General features: G+C 35.4%; 1 protein-coding gene and 1 long non-coding RNA gene across 2 annotated transcripts; one reads left to right on the top strand and one right to left on the bottom strand.

Annotated features, from left to right (window-relative positions):
• Positions 1-894: 894 nt before the first annotated feature.
• Positions 895-4,617, bottom strand: LOC110864613. Its single transcript, XR_002549935.2, has 4 exons — positions 4,117-4,617; positions 3,677-3,833; positions 1,510-1,606; positions 895-1,183 (listed from the first exon to the last, which is right to left on the bottom strand). It is a non-coding gene; the product is annotated as an uncharacterized LOC110864613 (long non-coding RNA).
• Positions 4,618-7,658: 3,041 nt separating this feature from the next.
• Positions 7,659-8,911, top strand: LOC110864612 (bZIP transcription factor 53). Its single transcript, XM_022113727.2, has one exon. It carries the CDS (start codon positions 8,292-8,294, stop codon positions 8,736-8,738), a length of 447 nt encoding a protein of 148 aa, XP_021969419.1. The 5' UTR covers positions 7,659-8,291; the 3' UTR covers positions 8,739-8,911.
• The last annotated feature ends 14,844 nt before the right edge of the window (positions 8,912-23,755 follow it).

Raw genomic sequence — 23,755 nt, forward strand, 5'->3', positions numbered from 1 at the left:
TATCCTGTTAGTAGACTAGTTTTTTTAAAGACTCTAAAAAAATATAATAATAATAATAATTTTTTTTTTCCATAAATAACGAGTTCGAATCCCACTAAGGCTGATTCTATCTAAAAAATATAATAATAATTTTTTTTCCATAAATGATATAATTAATTTATAAAAATTATAAATTAATTTAGATAGCCAAAAATGTATATATATATTCAGATCTTCATAATATATCAGCTCCGAGTCGGAGGATAAACGAGTTCGAATCGAGTTTTTTAAACCCACCCAACTCCACTCTCTCTTATATCACAATACTTCGGGTGATTACTAATACCCGGTGTATTAGTCTCTTTTAGTCGATAGATAGATAATAACCCGTGTATTAGTCTTTTTTAGTCGATATATCCTGTAAGTAGACTGGTTTTTTTAAAGACTCTAAAAAAATATAATAATAAAAATAATATTTTTTTTCCATAAATGATATATATATATTCATTTATGATTGAAATAAGAGATATCCTTTTATCTTTTTAGTATATTTTGATTTATCAAATTTGTTAAAAAATACCAGAAATTCTGTTTCTGAGTAGGCTTTTTCTTTTATGACATTAAGTTTATACTAAAACCCTTACTTTTGTGTTTCTAGCTTTATACGATGAGCTATTTTCGATTAAGCTTTACCATGGTGGTGTGTTCTCTAGGCTTCCAAATTGGGTTTATGAGGGTGGTAAGGTTGACACTGTTGACGTTTTAAACAGAGAGTTACCATTTCGGTTTCGTGAAATACAAAAAATTGCTATAGATGTTGGTTAAACAGAGAGTTACCATTTCGGTTTCGTGAAATACAAAACAAGTCATACTTTTGACAACAACAATAGCCTAAGATCAAATACTAAACAATCAAAGACATAACCAGAACTGATTCATATCATTAATAAAATCCTAACATGAAATACTAAACATTAACCAACCAACATTTAACCAAAAACATAAAAAAACATCAAAACCATAACTATTGCCCATGTTATCATCAAATGCCTCCTGTTTTTTCAAGCTATTCATTCCGTAGATCTTCAATGGTGGATTCCATCATACTTCTTGACCTCAGCAGACTCGGAATTGTTTCCAAGCATCCACGACATGAATAGTCGGTGGCCTTCTGTATTATGTTCCAATGACCGAAATGATTCCACTAACAATAGAAAACAAAAGGGTTGAGTTTATAGGCTTTGTAACATTCATGTAACCACTCAAATTAGGACTATTGACAACGAGGGAGCAAGAAACTGTATGCATACAAAATGCTAAATCATTGCATCAATATGCTTGTCCACAAACATTTCTCATTTGTATGTACAATATGGTAAGGCAACAAAGTATGAAACCAAGTTCATGATTGTCTTATCTAACTGAGTTGGGTATGCAACTTATTTCATGACAAAATAATTCATTTTACTAAAGCTATATGCTAATAGATTGTTAGCAGAATGAAAGAAATGCAGAAACAGTAGAACTCACTAAAACGGTCATATTGTTGCTCAAATGATATGACACGAGGTGGGAGGAGGCCACGAAGTCCAAGCCGATCTCTTTCTGTCATGGGAAACCCGGTATCCTGCTCTTGGAAACAATCATTAGTAAAACAAAATTAAAGTCAATTAGTCATGGAGTTTGACCACTACTAAATAAATTACAAAATTAAAGTCAATGATGTTTTACGGCTGAAAGATGCACAGAAGATATTTGACTGCTCTCTAATTCAAGTAAGTTTTGATATTGATTAATGAACTCCTTCCACATAATTTTCATTAAGATTGGTGTCACTCTCTAAGCTTATAGTAATTAAAGCTTGTATGTAGTAAGTAACAAGACTTTGGGTTTGTAATTTGTTCTCAGTGTTCTTTACAGGACTGGGTGACTCAACTCAACAATTACAGCGCCATGGAGGGCTAGCACATACTAACCCTTCGATGACTGGCGATGCGATGGTGATTTAATTGGGTGATGAAAGGCTGAAAGCGCAACATACGTCAACAAGTGCCTGACTTATGTGTTTTTCCCGCGAGGGTTCAAACAACATTCAACATTGAAAGCTAGCTAATGATTGAATACATTCAAACAACATACAACATTGAAAGCTGATGATTGAATGCATTCAAACAGCATCAATAAAAAGCAAAACTAACAAAAAAGATCTTGTCCACGATCAAGCTTGCAAAAACAACAGGATCTTATCGACATATCGTTTTGCTTCACACTCCAGACAAGATGCTTGTTGGCACCGGTTACAAACTGGTTGTGGCCAATACGGTGACGGCAACGGTGACACTGGAGACCACGATGGTGATGGTGACGGTGACGGTGACGATGACGGTAATGACGGCCACGACGGTGATGGTATCGACTGTCATGGCATCGACAGAGGCATCGACATAGGCAACAGTGATGGAGACGACTGAGGAGGAGACTTCACAGCTTTCTTCTGTTTGTTAAACCAACGAAATCGAGGCAAAGACATAGGCAAAAGTTGCCGCAATACTACAGCCACAACCACTACAAACAAGAATACTACAGCCACAACCACTACAAACAAGACCCTACAAAAATTGCAGCCAAAGTTAGAATCTTACCGGAATATGGTTAGAATCTTACCGGAATCTTACCATAAACCAATGGCAAATCCCTCCATGCTGGCGGTGGTTGCAGAGGAAGTGAAGGGTTGCGGAGTGAAGTGAAGAAGAAATATGGAAGTGAAGGGTTGCGGAGGGTTGCTGGCGGTGGACAAGACTTTTGAAGTGAAGGGTGGTGTAGTGCAAGCTGTATTCCTGTTTTTTTTTTATCGAAGGTTCTAATGCATGTAATTTTAAATGTTTTTTTTTTCAGTAATTTTTTTTTTTAAGTAAAGACGAATGATTGTTTTTTTTTTTTTTTTTTTTTTTACATTGAGATAGAAGGTAAACGGGCAACAAGCTGCGTCGCTACCCCTTTTTGAATAGAAAAACTAAGTCTTTTAAACATGTTAAAAATTTAACAAATAACATTTAGGTTTAACGATTAAATATAGAAAAATTTATCAAAAATTTATCAAAAATATATCAAAAAATAACAAATTTTGATAAAAATACTTAAAATGTTTAAATATTCAATTTAAATGCTTAAATAGGAGGTACCTAGATCCCAGTGGCGGAGCTTGAAAATGTTCAAGGGGTGGCCGAAAGTCACGAGAAACATAAAAATGTACCTATCACTATGATCGAATAATATTTTCGGGTCGGTGATTCATTTCGATTCAGGTTAAATATAAACTAGGATGGTGCCAGATGTCGCGCGTTGCGGCGGCGATCTCTAGGTTGTTTATAGTCGGCGGAATTATGGTTGTTTAGGGTCTTAATGCATTTACGGTCTTAATGCATACACTATATACAGTTATATGATTTTAAGCGAGATAATTAAAAAGCTACATACTGGGGTTATACTAAATTCATTAGTCGGCGTTAAAGTTGTTACAAAAGGAACGACCAGAAGAAGAAGAAGCATCAAGCAACGAAGAGACACATGTTGACTTCCTAGTTGAATTTAATGGGTTTAGATCATGAAAAATCAACCGGAGGTCGAAAGGGGATAAAGTTCAGATCAATATATATTAGTGAAAAATCGCAACAGATGGAGACAACAGAAATCAAACCTCGAATGCGATCTTGAGTCGCTTGTCACCGATCTCATTTCGTGTGTACCGCGGTCCGGACACTTAATTGGTAGAAGAGCATTTGCTACATCATCTTTTGAGTGGCCTGTAACACTAAGAGTTGATAATTTTGAACTGACTTCTTGAACCTAACGATCTGAAAACAGAGAACAAACACACATAATAAAACCTATATTAACAGAACTTCAATATGAATAAAAAAACCAAATTAACACAATTTGAAAATTGATTGATAAAAAAAACAAAATTAAGTAATTAACACAATTTCAAAAATGATCTAATAGACTAAACTGATTGGAAGACAGTATAAAATAATGAAATTAACCTACCTTCATATAATGTATTAACCTAACTAAAAACTAACAAATCACACAATCAAACAACAATATAGAAATAAACTGTAAAGTGATGAGTTATACCATTCCGGTTCTGAGTTAGGGTTTGTGTTTGGGCCACAGCCGGTTGACCAGACGCTACACGACTTCACGCGTTGACTTCCGGCACTCGATCGACATTCTGCCTAGGGTTAGCCGGAGTCCGTTGACTTTGCTGACCACGGTCGAGAACACTTCCGATCCCACTGGATTCTCGACCCCTGCCTCTACCTCTATCGCCTCCATAATTTTCCTGATACTGTTCTTGCTGTTGATTACTGTATTGTTGCGAATAATTTCCGTTTCGTCCACCGTGATGATAACCACCACCACCGCGGCCACCGCCTCCTCTGCCGCCATTACCCCGGCCACCACCGTCATTTCCGCCGCGATTGTAGTTGTTGTTTCGCTCCATTGTGAATTGGTGATTGTGAATTTTGTGGATTGTGAATGTTGGCGAGTGAAGCGTCTGATTGTGGGTTTACTCATGTGAGATGTGGCTGCAATTGATTGAGAGGGGAAGAAAAGGGTTGGTAGCAAGAGATTTAAAAGAGGTCCCAGAAGTCTTTAAAGAGAAGCACAAAGAAATTTTTGTCCGTTAGTGCACCGACCTTTCTTTTTAATGTTTTATAAATAAATTAACTCTAAATATATAATTTTCATCATTCATTCAAAATATAATTCTTGCATATATTAACAAATTTTTTATAACACATAACGTTCCAAAATATCCATGAGGATGAAAGAAAATTGATAAGTACCATATAACTCTGCCTGACGACCTTTAAGATTTTCTAATTCATCGATTATGGATTTCGAGTCAAAATTACATTGGCGTCCAATGTTTTACATTGGCGTCCTACCCTCACCATAGGCGTCCAATGTTTTACATTGGCCTCCTACCCTCACCATAGGCGTCCAATGTTCCAACACGACATCCCTTTGCCTATAATTACCAATCCCCAAATTCACGTAAAGTATCAAACAAATGAGTGGGCCTAGCCCAACTAAATATTAAATGGGCCTAGCTCATATTAATAGTGTATGCAAATATACGTAAAGTATGAGTATGAGTGGGCCCCGCCTAACGAATATGAAATAGGCCTAAACCACCTCCCCGACATTTTTTTTCAACTTTTTTTTACAAATGTGTTTTTAATATCTTAAACTACGTTTTACAAATGATCTTGTTAAATTAAAGTTTTATATAATTAAAGTTTATGTTTCTAAACCCAATACCAAAGGTGGAAACAAAAAAAAAAAAAATACAAAGTTCATGTTTATACCCATCCGGGGTTTTTTAATACTTGCCCGCGTTTTTTCTTAACTGACCAATACCCGAACCCTACCCAAACCCGGAAATCTTCAGCATATGTTAACTTTGACCCATATGCAAATCTTCATGGTTCACAAGCGCTGCACCAGCATCTTGTTAGAGTCATTAACGAGATTGACCATTTAACCTTGGAATCTACTTTCGGATGGGACTCCGAGACCTCTTTTCCTAAGGTCAGTTTTTTTTTTTTTTTTTGTATATTCCGAAAGTTATGGTTATCCTCGCTTGGAGGGTTATCAACTCTTTAATTTATCAACTTTAATACACGTTATATGAAAGCGCCATGGAGGGTTATCATCTCTTTAATTTATCAACTTTAATAACAGTCATAAAGGTTAGTATTAGCCATGGAGGTCTATCACATACTAAGGGTTAGTATGCGCCATGGAGGGCTAGCACATCCTAAGGGTTAGTAGGTGCCATGGAGGGCTTGGCACATACTATTATGTATATGAACTTTCATATAACATGTATACGCAATTTTGTTTTTATGTTTAAACAAATGAACATAAACAAACGAACACAAACAAACATAAATAAACGAACGTTCACGAACATAAATGAACGAACACAACATGTGGTTCGGTTATTGGATATGTTTACACACTTAAAAAAACCAGTTAACCCGAACCCGATCTACCCGAATGTTATTTGGTTCGGTTATCGGATAAGCTTATACCCATGAAAAAACTGATTATCCTGAACCAAACTACCCGAAAACTGATTAAATTAACTGATGAACACCCCTGTGGCATTGGCAAATCTTAACTTTAAAAAACTTAACCCCAAATTACATCACAAAGGATGTTAAAAATAGAAAAAGTAAACGTGAATTAGAAACAAAATAACGTGTTAATAAAATTTGATTCCGTGAATATTCTCCATCTAGAAACCGACGGTTGTTAATCAATCAACATTACGTGGCTTTGCTGGCAGCCACCCGTACATCATATTTACACCGATGCCACTCCTTCAAAATTGCCGCTACTTCCTATTCTAGGCTCCTTAGTCCTTACACTTAAAACAATATCAATATCACCCCTCCATATTAGAAAAAAAAGACATTATAAGTTTGAACAATTACACCAAAATCGCTTACCAACTTGTAAATATACATTGAGTAGAAATGCAATATTGTCATGCATTCAAAATGTTTCAAATAAAATCATAGAAAATTCGCATGAAGAGTCTATAAAAATAGCATAGTGTATACAATGTGAAACAAGTAGCAATATATACAAGAATTTGTTTGTAACAAAAGATATTATACACCGTTCTTGACCAGTTTTTGAGTGGAGTCCTGTGTATGCAACATTAAGGTGTTCATAAGCTATCGAAACCGACCATAGTGTTCAAACCAAAACAATTCGACTTTGCTTGGTATGTTCAAGGTTTGTTTTGGTTTATGGTTTGAGAAAACCAAGTTTATTGATTTGATTCTTAGACCATGTGTAGTGGGGCGTTTTTTTTTTTAAATTCAAAAAAAGGCGAAAACACGCCCCCCACCCATTACACCCGGGCGTTTTCCGGCGTTTTATTTGAAAAAATTGTTTCCGGCGTTTTTTATTTGAAAAAATTGTTTCCGGCGTTATTAAAAAAACGCTGAAGTGGTCAAATGAAAAGTGCATGTGGCCAATGGGAGTGGTCCAAGTGTATTATTTATTTTCTTTTTTTTTATCCTTTTCTCTATAAAAAATAATTGTTTAATGATTGAAAGGGGCGTTATTGGGCATTATTCCCACTACGACATTTTTGCAATAACCCTCAATAATGCCCCATGCTGACTGGACTGTCACGTGTCGCAAAACGCCCCATGATGGGGGCATTATTGAGTTAAACCACTACATAGTCTTAGTATGAAGCTTGAAATCGGTCATGTCAACCAAATTAGCTTCCTAGCTTTATTACGTAGTATTTATTTATCTTTTTCTGAATATGCTATCATGCATATGTATGATATTCAAGAATGATCGTAATCGGCTTTTAAATCTAATACAATCTATCAATTTTAGAAAAGGACCAAAAAAACTAATTCAAAACACTAATCCAAACAGATTTTAGTCGTCTAGTGGTATGATATTTGGTTCTCACAATAATGAGATGGGTTCAAATTTTTCTAAATGAAAGTTAACATAAGGTTAGGGGCTATATTTGTTGTAAACAAATACACAAGGACTGGTCAAAAAAAGTAGGTGTAAATTTGTCTTTCCAGCATCCTCCTTATCATAAAATACCATTAAAATTTCTGCAAACCCACTCTTCCCACCCTATAAAATGATGACCCGAATACCTTATTAACCTTCTTTCCCCAATCTTTTGGTTCACGCACCTACCTTTATTCTCTCCAGGTCTTTCTCTCTCTTGTTTTCTTCATCCTTTCTCTTGAATTATTATTTGTGTTTCTAAATCTCTGCAGATCGTTTGAATCGGCTGTTTCCGTAAAGTTCGATTTAGGGTTTCTGTAAGGTCTAAATCACGATTTCGATTGCTCATACTTCAATCGTTTAGATGAGTTTTTCTTATTCATGACGTATGCTATACTAATGCGTCGTATTCGAATTCTTCACTCGTTTTCCGTCGTTTTTCTCTACTGGTTTCACGAGATTTCATAAATCACTGAATCAGCCCTAAGTTTTTTCTTATTTTTTAGTTAAAAAATCGTTAATTATTTTGTTATTTCATCATTATTGAGCCCTAATACCCTCACAAACCTAACGGTTGGAAATTGGAATTATTCATCTTTCGATTACCAAACCAATTCATAAACCCTAATTAACTGTCCGACTTGGAAATTGGAATTCTTCATCTTTCGATTAAAACCAATTCATAAACCCTAATTAACTGTCTTATTGGAAATTGGAATTTTTCATCTTTCGATAAGCCGATGGCATCACCTAACAACCAAAACCAGCTGCCTCCTACGGGGTCTGATAACGACCCGAGGTACGCAAATCTTGATGAAAGGAAGAGAAAGAGGATGATATCGAACCGAGAGTCTGCACGCAGATCGCGTGCGAAGAAGCAGCAGCGGGTGGATGAGTTGTTGGCCGAGATTAGTCAGTTACAGAATGATAATAATACAATAGTGAAGAAGATTGATGGGGCAACACAAATGTATGTTGGGGCTGCTTCTCAGAATAATGTTCTGAGAGCACAACTCACTGAGTTGACTGAGAGGTTGCATTCTTTGAACTCTGTTCTGCATATTGCTCAAGAAGTTAGTGGTTTGGCTTTGGAGATTCCTGAAATTCCTGATACTTTGCTTGAACCTTGGCAGCTTCCTTGCTCTGTTCAGCCTATTACTGCATCATTCAATATGGATATGTTCTAGGGTTCTAGTATTATTTATCTAGTATTGAGTTTTTTTTTTATTTATATGGGTCTGTTAGTCAACTGTTTATTGGTTTTGGAGTATGTGGTTTGGAAAACATGATTGTTTATGTGGTTTTAGCCTCATTTTGTTGCTGCTAAGTACTTAAATGGTAATGCCTGGTGTTAGTGTTACATATTATTGTCTTTGAATTACAATGTTTGATATATATTTTTTTTTGAACGGTCGACATAAAATTTTTATTAAGAATCCAGCAAGATGCTTGGCACCATAGTTACAGGAAAGCACCATAGAATTCACCAAAAATTATAACAATATACAGTCAACGAAAAACATTAGAACTGCTCCACTGCTCCAATGAAGGCGATGCCTCCTTCGATTTGTTTTTTATCCAAAGATACGCCATTGTCTTGACTTCATCCAGAACTTTATTCAGCTGCAACTGTCCTTGAGCAAAAAGAACTTAGTTTCTCAAGGCACACAACATGCATTGCCTTTTTTTCTTTTTCGACCCAGGATTGAACCCATGAAGCTCCATAAGATCCATGAAATTGAAAGCAAAAATTGGTGGGATTCCAAACCACATTGCGATGTTCTGCCAAACAGCCTGGGCAAAATGACATGAGACGAAGAGATGCTCCGCCGATTCCTCACATTCGCCACACAAAAGGCATAGAAGATTCGGGACAGTTATGCCCCTCCTCGCTAATGTTCTTCGCGTAGGAAGGCGGTCCTTTTCTGCCCTCCAAGACACGATTCCAACTTTTTTGGGAACCCTGTTGTTCCAGACGAATGTACGAGCAGGTCTCGATCTATTGAAGCTTCTCAGAAATCTCTTGACGCTCGAAACATGAAACAAACCTGAATCCTACAATGTTTGATATTAATAAAGTGTTTGATAATAGCAAGAGATTTGCTCTTCTATTTTCAATAATGGCCCATATAATTAATATATTTTGAGTGGCATATATGAATTAAATTTCTAACTGTGTTTTTCTTTTGTTTGCATTATTCTTAGGCCATGTGTAGTCATAAAGCCCCTTGTGGGGCGTTATGCGACACGTGTCGTGCCACGTCATACGGGGGCTTTATGGGGCGTTATATCATTAGAGCCCGTAGTCATAAAGCCCCTACCCATCATTACCTATTTAATAATTTTCAATTTTATTAATTAATTATAAAAAACCCTGCTTAAATTTGATTGGTCCAAATTTTGCAAACTTCCCCCATACCAGCGCTATATAGATCGCGCTCCCCCACTTTTTTTGCCTCATAACGCCGCCCGTAATGGTGTGCCAGGCGTTATGAGGGCGTTATAAGAGAAAAGGGCGCCATATAAAGCCCCACTACGCATTACCTTATAATCGGACATGAAACGCCTGCTTGACGTGTTCCTTATAATCGGACATGAACCGCCTAGTCAACCGGATAAGCGCGGACCTAGGTAGAGCCCTGGGTGGGTGGGTGCGCTCCTCTTGGAAAAAGGAGTTTAGTGTATTAATAGGGCAAAATCCCGATCACACTCATGAAAATTTGGTTAAGCCCCTTGTTCGCATCCCTTATTTTCTGGGTCCGCCACTGCGACCGGATTTAATGAGTGCTATTCAACCTTTATTTGGATCGGCTTGTTATGGCATTGAATATTTGTTTCCCAATTAACTTGGCAACTTATCTAAACCAATATTTGTTTCGCAACTAATAACGTTGGTCTTATTTCTTTAATCGATTGTCATATATACTTAACCTTCATAGAGCTCAAGCGTTGGATTAGCTAGATGTTATTTAAATATGGTTTAAGTCGCAAAAGATCTTTCAAATAAATTAGTTTGACATCAATATCCCATGATACAGGAACTTCTAAACACCCGCAGGAGCACGGAACTAAAATTTATTTGGCAATGACTTTTCTCCTAGGATACTAAAGAAATTAAGGAAATCAGTTTTTTTTTTTTAACGGCAAAGGTTACTTCTATCCAACTTTATACCAATTATTTAAATGTTTCCTCTTGCTCAGGTTTGCCTCTACCAAGTGGGCTACCTCACATTGGCTTTATCTCAGTTTTAACATGTGAAAAAAATTCACAATGAATGGAAACAAAGCATGAACACAAAATTAAAGATAACTCAATGTGCATGAAGATATGTAAAATGAAAAAAATAGAACTAAAAGAACAATAGACTAGCTACATGAAGTCGTAGAGGAGATGGTGTGGTGTGGATGTATCTTCCCTTTAACCATGAGATGGATGGTTCAACTCATACAATATGCATGTATAGAAGTATTTAGAAGTAAGCTAGTTTGTCGTTCAAAATAATCACATAAGAAAGTTAGAGTTTATAGGGTGGGGTTCTAGAGTGAACACTAGTGTATTTGTGAAATGAGTGAACAAATCTTGGTCATTGATATATATCATCAAATCGTAAAATACACTAATGTATATCAAATCTTGTCCATTGATTTACACTTGTGTACTGATAATCAAGGGCTAGGATTAGTTCACACAATTTACAAGGGGAATGTTTACAAATGAACCTAACCTGGTCGATTATACGTACACGTAATATGGCCACTAACTCTCCTATGCTTCACTTCCGTTGCCACAAAAATCCGACTTTAACAAAGATGTTAGTACGTATGCTTGTGGGTTTTGTTTATGTTGTTTCAAACATTTTAAATATTGTGATTGGAAACAAAGCATGAACAAAAAGTTATAGAAAACTTGATATGCATAAATATATGTGAAATGAAAAAAGAACCAAGTGTCCAATAGACTATTACATGATAAAGACATGTAAAATGAAAAAAGAACTAAGTGTTCAATAGACTAATTACATAAAGAAATTTAGATTCTAATAATCTAAACCTTTTACTCATTGGTTGATAATAATCCATATCTATAATATGTAACTCTCTTATCTTTCACTTTTGTTTCTAACAGGGGATAACTATGTATGCAATATTTTGATTGGGATAAAAAATCATTTAACTATTCATTAGGGACACATGAAATTACTTTTTTTTAGTTAAATTGCCATCAGCAATGAAAGTGAAAGTTACAAATGTTAGTGATCACATTGTTAGCATGAATTATTATCGGCCACTATATAATAGTTTTCATCATTAAATCCAAGTTGTCTTAAATAAAACCCCAAAAAGAACGCGACTATTTTTAAAGAAATAGAAAGGCGGGCCAGCTGGACGCTGGAATTCCCAAATAACAATCTGAAAAATTACAAAATCACATCACGCACATTAAACTTACACCATCTCTCCCATTCAAGTCTAACCAACGGGGATGTACATTTTGTTGGAAATTTAGTGAAAATGAGTTTTCACTAAATATTTTGGACATCAATAATATTTATATATGTGTTGTATAAATAATTATTTATGGGTTTGTGTTCAAACTATGTCCAAATAGAGCTAAGATGAATGAGATATCGAAGCTTGAAGTTGTATGTTTGGAACAAACAAAGATGAGAAAAATGGATTGAGATTTGTCACCTTGTCCCACATAGGTGGAATGACAAAACTTAAAGTGGTATATAAGGAGGAGCACTCCTTGAAGGCAAACACTAGTGGGGACCAAAGGGTGCACCGCACCTGCACATATGCGCGCGTGATGTGGGCTATAAGCCCAATGTGGTGCGTTTTGAACTTCGCACGCCGCCTTTGTATTTTTGCCCATGAGCGCGTGGTCAGATACATGGCGGGTCCGCTTATAGCGCACCCTTGGGTGGCGTAGGTGGATGCCTTGGCATGGCGCATGGCGCACGTCATTGGCTATGGCGAAGACTGCAAGTGGCGCACGAATATGGATGGCACATAACCAGGTGGCGTCCTGGTATGCGTAGTGGCATCCAATTAGCTCGTGGTGCAAAAAGGTGTGTCTCCGCGGAAGCGTAGTGTAGGCTCAACTAAGGCGCGCCTGCATGCGCACTAGACCGTTCAAACCAGTCTACTTACTAGAGAGTTAATGTTAGACGGTTTCCACTGGTGCCATAAGTTGAATGGCAGTTTTGTTTTTACTACCACTTAATATCCATTAATTTAGAGTTTAAACTCTTGTTATTACAAGATTAATTATCTTGTTAATTACAAGATTAATGACCTTGTTTATGACAAACATTAAGGGGTTGAATGAGTCTTGATGTATCTCTTTATAAAATGAATATTGTTTATTCATTTGAGGATAAGGAAAGATACTCAAGAGTAATCTCTACATCTTATGAGATTTTAGAGAAGAGCATTCTCTAAATTATTCACAACTTCATATTTCCATCAACAATTCTAAACACCCTGATACCCGGTGTGATCTCGGGCGTGAGTGCCATCTCCGGCAGTACACATACTGTTCCGGTTGTTGTACCCTGGGAGACAGACCGTCTGAGAGGAGGCGCGGAATCTGTTTTAAGGGAAGCGTGTCGAACACGTGCCTCAACCAAAAGCGTCAACCATATTTTGCTTGTCTTGCAGCGGAGTTTCGTACAAGAAGGTGCGGTTGCAGTTCTTCTAAAGACATCGACTTGGATCAAGATTGGTACAATTAAATTGTATATTACTTTTATTTACTTAGTTTATGTAACCGGTATTGTACTAGAATAGTTTCCCACAAATAACGATAGTCTCGTTATTATATATTTTGTAATATATTTTAATAAAAAGTGAACCTAGTTCCTACAATCTTAAAACAGACTTTCGTGAAGATTGTTGCTACAATCTTAAATCCCTTCTCTACGAGAATTTAGGTTCACGAAAGTTAAAATTTTAATTGAGATTTTGCTAAAATCTTATAAATATTTTGGGAAATATTTATTTAGTACAATGAGTCGGATTAATTTTGATGATTGGAGTACAATTTTTAATCCGAATACCGTGTTATAAAACCGTACAATTCGATTCAAGAAGATAATGGGTTTTGTTCATGTTTAGATAACACGAACTTTATACAAAAATTAATATGTATTTCGAATGGTTGGAATACTAATTTTTCTAATGAGCGAATTAGAAATTGGTAATTTTTGTAAGCCCATAAAATGTGTATGAACCATGGAAATTCTCTAAGGAGAATGTTAGATGTAATTTGGTAAAATAATAGTGGTTTCAAATGTCTTGAAACACATATATTTTCTAATGAGTGTATTAGAAAAATAATTATTTAAAAAAAATTACAAATTTTAAAACATTTATGTATTCTTACACTTTGTTTTAAAACGGTTAGAAACTTTAATTGGTATATTAATTTTGGTTTCAAATGTCTTGAAATATATTGATTTTCTAATTAGCATATTAGAAAGTAATTATTTTATAAAATAAAAAGTTTTAATATTTTCTAACGAGCGTGTTAGAAATAAATGTTGATGTTGAAAGAATAACAAGATTAAAACTTTTTATCTCTAACGAGCGTGTTAGAATTTTATAGAATAATAAGTTTTAATATCATCTTTTATCTTTTATATCTAATGAGCGTGTTAGATACGATGATTGTGTAAAACTGACTTGTTAAAAGACGATTAGATTTTCTAACGAGCGTGCTAGAAAATATACGTTTAGATTTTCTAACGAGCGTGTTAGAAAATATTATTATTTCAAATAATTACCAACGGGCGTGTTGGAGACAGTTATTTTGGATAATAAACCTTGTAACGGTTTTGTCTAAACTATTTAATTTCTAATGAGTGAGTTAGAAACGGATTTTTTCCACATACGTTTAAACGATTTTTATTTGTTTATTTCTAATGAGCGTGTTAGAAATAGTTTATATTTTTTATAAACTTCGAAACAAATTTTGTAATCGATTACTTTTAACGATCGTGTTAGAAACGATTTAAAGAGTTTGATAGTTGTTTATTTTCTAACGAGCGTGTTAGAAACGATTTAACGACTTTGTCAATTATTTATTTCTAACAAGCGGGTTAGAAAACGTTTATTTTATATAAACCAAAACGGCTTATGACAATAAATAATCGTTTAATTTTCTAATGAGCGTATTAGAATTAGTTTATCTTATAACCAACTATTTTAGCGATTTGCAATCGTTAATTTCTAACGAGCGGGTTAGAACCGGGTTAACTATGATAAACTATTTAAGATGATTTGTAATCGTTTTATATATTTTCTAACGAGCGTGTTAGAAAAGATTTGTGTTCATTTCTAACGAGCGTGTTAGAAAACGTCCATTTAAACCAAAAGTGAATAATTGTATTCGTTTTATTTCTAACGAGCGCGTTAGAACCGGTTTACTTTATAAAAACCGAATATTTTGAATGTTTGTTAAACATTTAAATTCTAATTAGCATATTAGAATTGGTTATCATACAAACCACTCATTTTAACGATTGGTAATCGTTATTATCTAACATCGGTTAGAAATGGTTTGAATATGATAAACCATTTATTAAAACGATGTGTATTCGTTTTATTTTCAAACGAGCGAGTTTGAAATTGTTTTATTTATTAAACTATTATAAGGTTTATTGTCTTGATTTGTAATCAAAACGTAAATATATAGTTTAATATTAAAACACTTGCAAAAATGAGAAATGTTTTGAACGAATAAAACATGTCTTTGCAAAGTATAAGTGATTCGATACTTCCACGAGAAGTATAACGTCTTCAACCATATAATAGTTTCGGATAGACTATTTGGGGAAAAACAACTCGATGTTGTTATAAATATAATAAGTTGCTCAATTACTTGCGAGTAGTTAATTGTAAACAACTTTATATTTTTTGGACAACTTGTGATTATTCAAGTTTAGAGTTTCAAGACGAAACAAGTTATACGTGTTCCATTGAGGGAGTACCTTAAAACATGACAGAACGATGTAATTGCGTTTATTTCGTTCTAAAGTGTGTTGAAAATAATAACACTTTGGAATTTGATGTTTAGATATCATTGGTGTATCCGTTATTTTGACTACTAATAAGTTGTCAAAAGGATACACATTTTGGTACAAAGTGTAAAAATTAATTTACACGGACACAACAAGCGGGTTGTGATCATGACTTATGTAATAAGTCACAAATCAAACATCAAACATCAAACGTATAACAAGTTCGTGAGAAACGTGGTGCATGGTTTGAGATGAAATGCACGAAAACAAGATATGTCATCTAAGTTGAGAGCATCAATATGGAAATGCACATGTAAGTTTTCAAAGAATATAACATATGAAAGAAATATATGTTATCATTGTAAATGATTTTAATAAATTTAGCAAATTTATTAACGGAAATTTACAATAGTGATGGACTTGTAGATGCTTCTACCACCATCAATGTTGCTTAAACTATGTGGAGGCTTCGTCCTCAATTTGGGAGAGTATCCCAATACATGGTATTAATGAAACAACAATGTAAATGTATATATCACTATAGGCATACGTGAATGCTTTGTTGTTGAGAGTCAATCTAATTGGCAATATCTCAAGACTCAAGTGATTTTATACAAAGATTTTTCATCAAAGTGACTTGGATTAAGACTTATGTTTAAGTCTTTAGGAAGTCAAAGGTGAAGCCTTGGAGAAAAAAAGGCAAACGGGTTATGATCCTAATGGATGGAGTTAACTATGGTTTTGAGGCCTTCCTAAAAACCGATGGTTTTGGAATGGTGAAATAAATTTCATTATTGTGTCTAAACTAAGAAACGAATGTTCGAAAGAGATAGTGCGTTATCTCTTAAGGTTGTGAAGATTCAGAATGATGCATCTTCTGTTCACATGCTAGAGTATTGTGGTCTAAAGCATGCTAGACTAATACTTGTTAATTTATATGCTCGACGGAGATTAAATTAACTTTAAACATTCAAAATATGTGATGACACAAGAACGAATTTTGTGATAAACAAAACTATAAATATAACTTCATTAAAATGCAAGCAATGTGGGAGGAGGAACCATTTAAGAAACAAACCCTTTAGGGTATGAAGAAATGGTAGTTGAGAAGTTTTCTCAAACTCGAAATGAAAGGGAGAACCTTTCATCACCCCATTTGGATGTTATCCAATTACACTTAAATGTGGGGGTGACTTGCATTTGAATGTGGAAATAGTAGTTGAGAAGTTTTCTCAAACTCGAAATGAAAGGGAGAACCTTTCATCACCCCATTTGGATGCTATCCAGTTACACTTAAATGTGGGGGTGACTTGCATATATTGCAAATGCATGACCAAGTGGAGTACACAATGGTTATATGGAGTCAATCGAGTAGATTGGACTCAAATGCCAATTGGTTAGATTCAAAATCTAGTAAGATGTCAGTCATGACACACCAAAGACATGGTGAAAACGTGTCCAGCCATGAATTGAGTTTCATGTCATTCTAAGACAAGGTACATAATTGGATCCAGGTTGAGATCACGAGTTATAAGTCTTATGAATTGACTAAAAGGCAAAAGTGACTAGTGAGTCAAGAACACGTTAGAACAACTGATCGCAATTTAAATTATCGTTGGTGACTTAGCGAAGTCAAAGATAATTTTGGATCCAACAACCAGTGGGTTGATAAGAGATCAGGTTGTGGAATAGGACTAAAGCCATGGAAAAAGGGACATGAGGGAAACCTAACCTAGTTGACTGGAGATCCCAAGATCTAGGTTCAATAGGCCAACTTAATCATGAACCGAAGGGTAGTCACTGTGGGGGCGTAGCTAATATATATGTTTATATATGAGCTAGTTTATATGTTTCATATATCCCCTTAAAACTATAAAAGAGTGTTTAAATACGTCCTAGTCCATTCCTATAATATTCAGTGACATTGTTGTGAGGTTAAGCATAATATGTGGTTTTATGATTTGTGTAAATCATATAGTAAACCATAATGCTTTTAATGATTTAAAGGGAAATCACCTATGTTGGAGAGAAGTGTGGTCGCTTCGAATGGAATTAGGGCATAATTCCTAGAGCTCCCGCAGAACCAGGAAAGTGTTCCATGACCATTATAGGACACGATAGTGAGGGGATGGCCCGGCTAGGGAAAGTATTGTGTGAATGTATATTGTCGTTTACACAAATGGGGGGTTGTTCAAGGACATCACGTCTACAAAACCATAGTAGACTAAGTATGCTTCACAAAGGAAGGTTCAAAGGCAAAACCTACCTATCCTGCAATACTCGACTGTCGAGGTTTTATCGGGGAATTTTGGGTGTTTTCATCGATCTCCATTCATGTGGGGGATTGTTGGAAATTTAGTGAAAATGAGTTTTCACTAAATATTTTGGACATCAATAATATTTATATATGTGTTGTATAAATAATTATTTATGGGTTTGTGTTCAAACTATGTCCAAATAGAGCTAAGATGAATGAGATATCGAAGCTTGAAGTTGTATGTTTGGAACAAACAAAGATGAGAAAAATGGATTGAGATTTGTCACCTTGTCCCACATAGGTGGAATGACAAAACTTAAAGTGGTATATAAGGAGGAGCACTCCTTGAAGGCAAACACTAGTGGGGACCAAAGGGTGCACCGCACCTGCACATATGCGCGCGTGATGTGGGCTATAAGCCCAATGTGGTGCGTTTTGAACTTCGCACGCCGCCTTTGTATTTTTGCCCATGAGCGCGTGGTCAGATACATGGCGGGTCCGCTTATAGCGCACCCTTGGGTGGCGTAGGTGGATGCCTTGGCATGGCGCATGGCGCACGTCATTGGCTATGGCGAAGACTGCAAGTGGCGCACGAATATGGATGGCACATAACCAGGTGGCGTCCTGGTATGCGTAGTGGCATCCAATTAGCTCGTGGTGCAAAAAGGTGTGTCTCCGCGGAAGCGTAGTGTAGGCTCAACTAAGGCGCGCCTGCATGCGCACTAGACCGTTCAAACCAGTCTACTTACTAGAGAGTTAATGTTAGACGGTTTCCACTGGTGCCATAAGTTGAATGGCAGTTTTGTTTTTACTACCACTTAATATCCATTAATTTAGAGTTTAAACTCTTGTTATTACAAGATTAATTATCTTGTTAATTACAAGATTAATGACCTTGTTTATGACAAACATTAAGGGGTTGAATGAGTCTTGATGTATCTCTTTATAAAATGAATATTGTTTATTCATTTGAGGATAAGGAAAGATACTCAAGAGTAATCTCTACATCTTATGAGATTTTAGAGAAGAGCATTCTCTAAATTATTCACAACTTCATATTTCCATCAACAATTCTAAACACCCTGATACCCGGTGTGATCTCGGGCGTGAGTGCCATCTCCGGCAGTACACATACTGTTCCGGTTGTTGTACCCTGGGAGACAGACCGTCTGAGAGGAGGCGCGGAATCTGTTTTAAGGGAAGCGTGTCGAACACGTGCCTCAACCAAAAGCGTCAACCATATTTTGCTTGTCTTGCAGCGGAGTTTCGTACAAGAAGGTGCGGTTGCAGTTCTTCTAAAGACATCGACTTGGATCAAGATTGGTACAATTAAATTGTATATTACTTGTATTTACTTAGTTTATGTAACCGGTATTGTACTAGAATAGTTTCCCACAAATAACGATAGTCTCGTTATTATATATTTTGTAATATACTAGGTTATCACCCGCGAACTTCGCGGGTAGAAAAATTTAATTTGAATTGATAGATTTATATCATAAAATGACATAAAATATGTTTTTACAAATGTTTTATTGATTTATGTTATTTTTTACACTAATTGACATGTGGAGAAAGGTTAACGTACAAAACTGCTTAACGTACGTTAACGTACGCGACGAAAAACAACATGCGTGATTAAGTTTATAACGTGCGTGATTATATATTTGATCAAAATCCCATGCGTGATTACACACATGTATGCGTGATTATATCCAAGTTGCTGAAAGCGTGATTAGGTTTTATCAGTTTTGTACGTGCGTGATTTTCATATTAACGTGCGTAAATTTGTCGCGTACGTTAACGTACGTTAAGCCGTGAAGTACATTATACTTATTCTTGACATGTGTATGTCATAAAATGACATAAAATATGTTTTTACAAATGTTTTATTGATTTATGTTATTTTTTACACTAATTGATATGTGTAGATGAAATAATTTGCAACGAAGAACGGTAATAACAAAACTATCACCCACGACTTTTTATGACATCTCATTTTTGACATCTCATTAGTGACATCAGCTTCATAAAAGATATCAAGCAATTCATCATAATCTTCTTGAACTTCAACCTCTTTAGAAGGTGTTGTGTAGTTGAAGTACACCATTCACAAGAATCCTTAAAATAAGATACGTTGCTTCTTGGATGCCCACATAATTGCCCCACACTTGAACATGGAATTATAGGCAAGGTAGTCACATAAAAAGCACCAGGTACATTACTTTGTGAAATATGAGGCATGAAAGTTAGTCAAACCTATCTAGAACCTACAACTCACGAAAGTTAGGAATACCTTTTTTTTTATTGGTACATGATGAAACTGTAGATGACACCTTTTTTTTATTGGTACATGATGCAACTGTATATCACCTACAACAACTTTAGGTTTGACACCATCTATGGTTTTTACTCTTCGTAAAGCGACATAGCATCCACATGCTTGTGAATTTCAAACATAAAACATGTGGCCTTGAGCGATATGTGTTGCAGACCCATGCATAAATCATTGCAGCTCGCAGATCTTCACAAACCAATTTTACCTCAAACTCAGACCATTCACCTGCACCCCAACCCCATCTATTGTCATTTATTATGGTGTGCCTCTGAAACAATAATAAAATCATTTTCAAGAAACATGCGCATTTATAATAGATTCTATAATAAGCTTACCCCACACCAAAATTCTTTAGATGCAATATGATTAATAAAGCATTGCTACGCATCAGCTGATCAATATATGCGCCAAAGGTGGAAATGAGAGATAAAGGTCCTGAAACTTCGTCAAGCCAAAAGAATGACAACAGAACCAACCAATTGCAGTTTCTTTTTACCCATCCTTTGCTTAGCCAAGTACTTGGTATATGATGCTAAACTTTTGCTTGGCCAAGAACTTACAAAATCATTTCAGAACTAAACTATAGATCTTAAGCACATTGAATTCAGAGGTTTTTACCAAATAGTGCAACTGGAATTGTTAACAAATATAAAATAAAAGAAGACTAAATATGTAATAGGGTTGTATGATATTCCTTACAAAATAAATTGATTTATATGAGTTAAAAAAGCGTTTTTAATATGATATATTTCATTTTGACCAGATCATGGCATTAGTTCCGCATTCACATTTGGATTAAATCTAAAACGTTCTTACCCTTTCTTAATTATCGTTAAAAACTATAATAATAATAATAATAATAATCAACTAACAAAGTTGACTAACATGTGGTAGTTATCGTTTTTTCTAATTTTAACTTTTGTTACAGAATCCTATGTAGTTGTAACAAAATCCATATTCCTTAATAGTTGGAAAAAACCTCTCACGTTTGATTAAATGCTTAATCAAAAGTAGAAGTTTGGAATGTTCATGAAAATACTTGAATCACCTCAAGATATAAAACCGAATCAATCCATAAAACCGAAACGCACCAGGGTTTCGAACAGCCACACTGTAGAACAAAGTTGCTGTAGAGGCCGGTCTTCATCACATATGTGTAATCTGCTGAGCACAAACATGACGATACTCATCAGTTTATCAAACAACAAATATAGCCTCAATCATATCCAAATAAACCATTATACTTGAAAAAAAAAATCATGCAAGTTAAGATGAACTTACCAGAAGCAGAAGTTGACCAGAACTTCAACTTCAACGGAAAAAAGGGTGGCCGGAAACGTATTCCTTGTCACCGCCGCAACTGTTGGATTGCTCAAATAAATGGCAGTTTACTTCAGCCCATTTCGCATGATTTTCATTCATTTGATAAGATATAACATCTCAGTTATTCAACAACACCTCTATCTTTGAATCTTTGATTCAAAAGTTTTTAATAAAAACAAATGAAAAGAATTGAAAGCCACCTAACATGTATTTGTAATGTGTAAAAGAATCTTTTAAATCATCGTACAAAAGAAAATACAAATGGGCACCCTCCAAATCTTGAAGTATAAAGAACCACAATCAACACGAACCTACAGATCGATTTCCCAAAATACCATTGAAGAAAACCAAATTGACCTCAAAATTAATGGTGAATCTCGAGTGAGCATTTAATCGAATAGCTGGACCACATCTCTTACAACATAAATCATGGACCTCCGTATATTTAGAATGATTCCCTCCCAAAATCACGCTCTACAAACAGATTAAAATCATCACATGCCTATACTGGCTGGGTGTATAACTGTTTAAAACCGATGCAAATATTGGCTGGCTGTATAACTGTTAAAAAACCGAAAGAATTGTGTTGGTCATTGTTTATTTATTTACAAATAAAAGAAATTTACTTAAGGTCAAGTAGAACATAAAGTTGTTAAAAGAAACACTATGAATTTTAACGTCAAACCAGAAGGTAGAAAGTTCACTATTTGATAATCTTATAAATACAAATATGTGAGATAATTTTGGTCTGGAAAATTTGATAAATGCCCATATGAGTTTCAGTATGAAAAGTGATAGTTTTGACCTTAAAAGTCTGATAGCAAATAACAGTTTGACTTCAAAGGTCAAACTATCAGCTACAGTTTTTATTATTTAAAGAAACCTCAATCTTTCATAAGAATTTTTTTCTATAGAAGCTTTATCAAAACCCATATCCTTTGAAACTTGAAAGTTATTAATTTGACCTAAAAAGTCAAAAGAGTGACAATGTTGATGTGAAGTAATGAAGGTTTACCTGATATCCTCCTAGCATATATATTAGAATGCATGGATTAGCAAAGCTGATAAGCCAATACGGTTCATAAAACCCGAATCCTGTCAAGAGGTTTCCTGGTGTATCATTTCCAAATGCAGCATACCCGAAACATCCACACCCAAGGTAGAAAATAGCCGTCACAACCATAGCAATTGCGGAAACCCGTTTAGTAATACTGTTTTCTGCTGGTGGGGACTTCACATTATCCTTTAATACACCAAAAGCTTTATCTTTAACATGTGTATACCAAAATTGAAGATCAACTTTAACTTGATAATAAATAACAAATTAATAACCTGAATTTCTAAGAGAATAAGAGCATACGGATACGCGAATGCTATGTCTCGAAGTGCTTGAAAAGTTAGCCATAACTTATTAGCTACACTGACAGCCAGGACTCCTATAACGCTCCCAACAATATTGCCATTTTCTACGGTTTTCAAATAATCAGAACATGCGATTTGATTACAGGTTGTCTGTCATTGCGTTTTGAAAGGAATTGTCATACGAAAAAACTGTAATAAGATAATCACTTTCAATTTTCATAACATCAAACACCCATAAAACCCCAAGTGGGGATAAGGATATGAAAGGGGTTTGTACCTATTACTTGAGCGAAACCGAGCCCCAAACCAATAGAAGAGTAACTAAACGACATTGTGGCTGAACAGCAGACACTAAAACCATGCTATGCAAATCCGGTATCTGTGACATAAAAATCTGCACTACTCCAAACACCAACATATGAAAGTTGCCACCATATTCGCAATCGCCATCATGTCCTTCTTTATGGTAACAGCAGCAACGACGGATATCACAGACCTGGTACCAAATCTCAGCAGCTAAGTTCGGAGTCCAAAACCTGGCACAACAAACCCGGAACCCAAACTCATCGAAGCCAACTATCTAGAATAACATACCCCTATGAATGAAGGTTGTAACTCCTATTAACATGCAGATTTTGGACCTAATCCCGTACCCCGAAACTATGAACCAGTAGATGTGATTGACCTTCATCTTGATCAGCAACAGCAAACATGTAAGGACTTTTAAAACCCAATCCTTCAACTGAGTCACAAAATCAGGCCCCAGACACAGCAGCATATTCTTTGCATCCAGTAGTGTACACCCCATTTTAGCAGCCGACACAAACATGACCATCATAATTAATAACCTTAGCAGCACCACCTCCATTTTCTTAAAATCGGATAGCAGGTTGTGGATCC

Source organism: Helianthus annuus, chromosome 6 (assembly GCF_002127325.2).
Source record: "Helianthus annuus cultivar XRQ/B chromosome 6, HanXRQr2.0-SUNRISE, whole genome shotgun sequence".
NCBI lineage: Eukaryota > Viridiplantae > Streptophyta > Magnoliopsida > Asterales > Asteraceae > Helianthus > Helianthus annuus.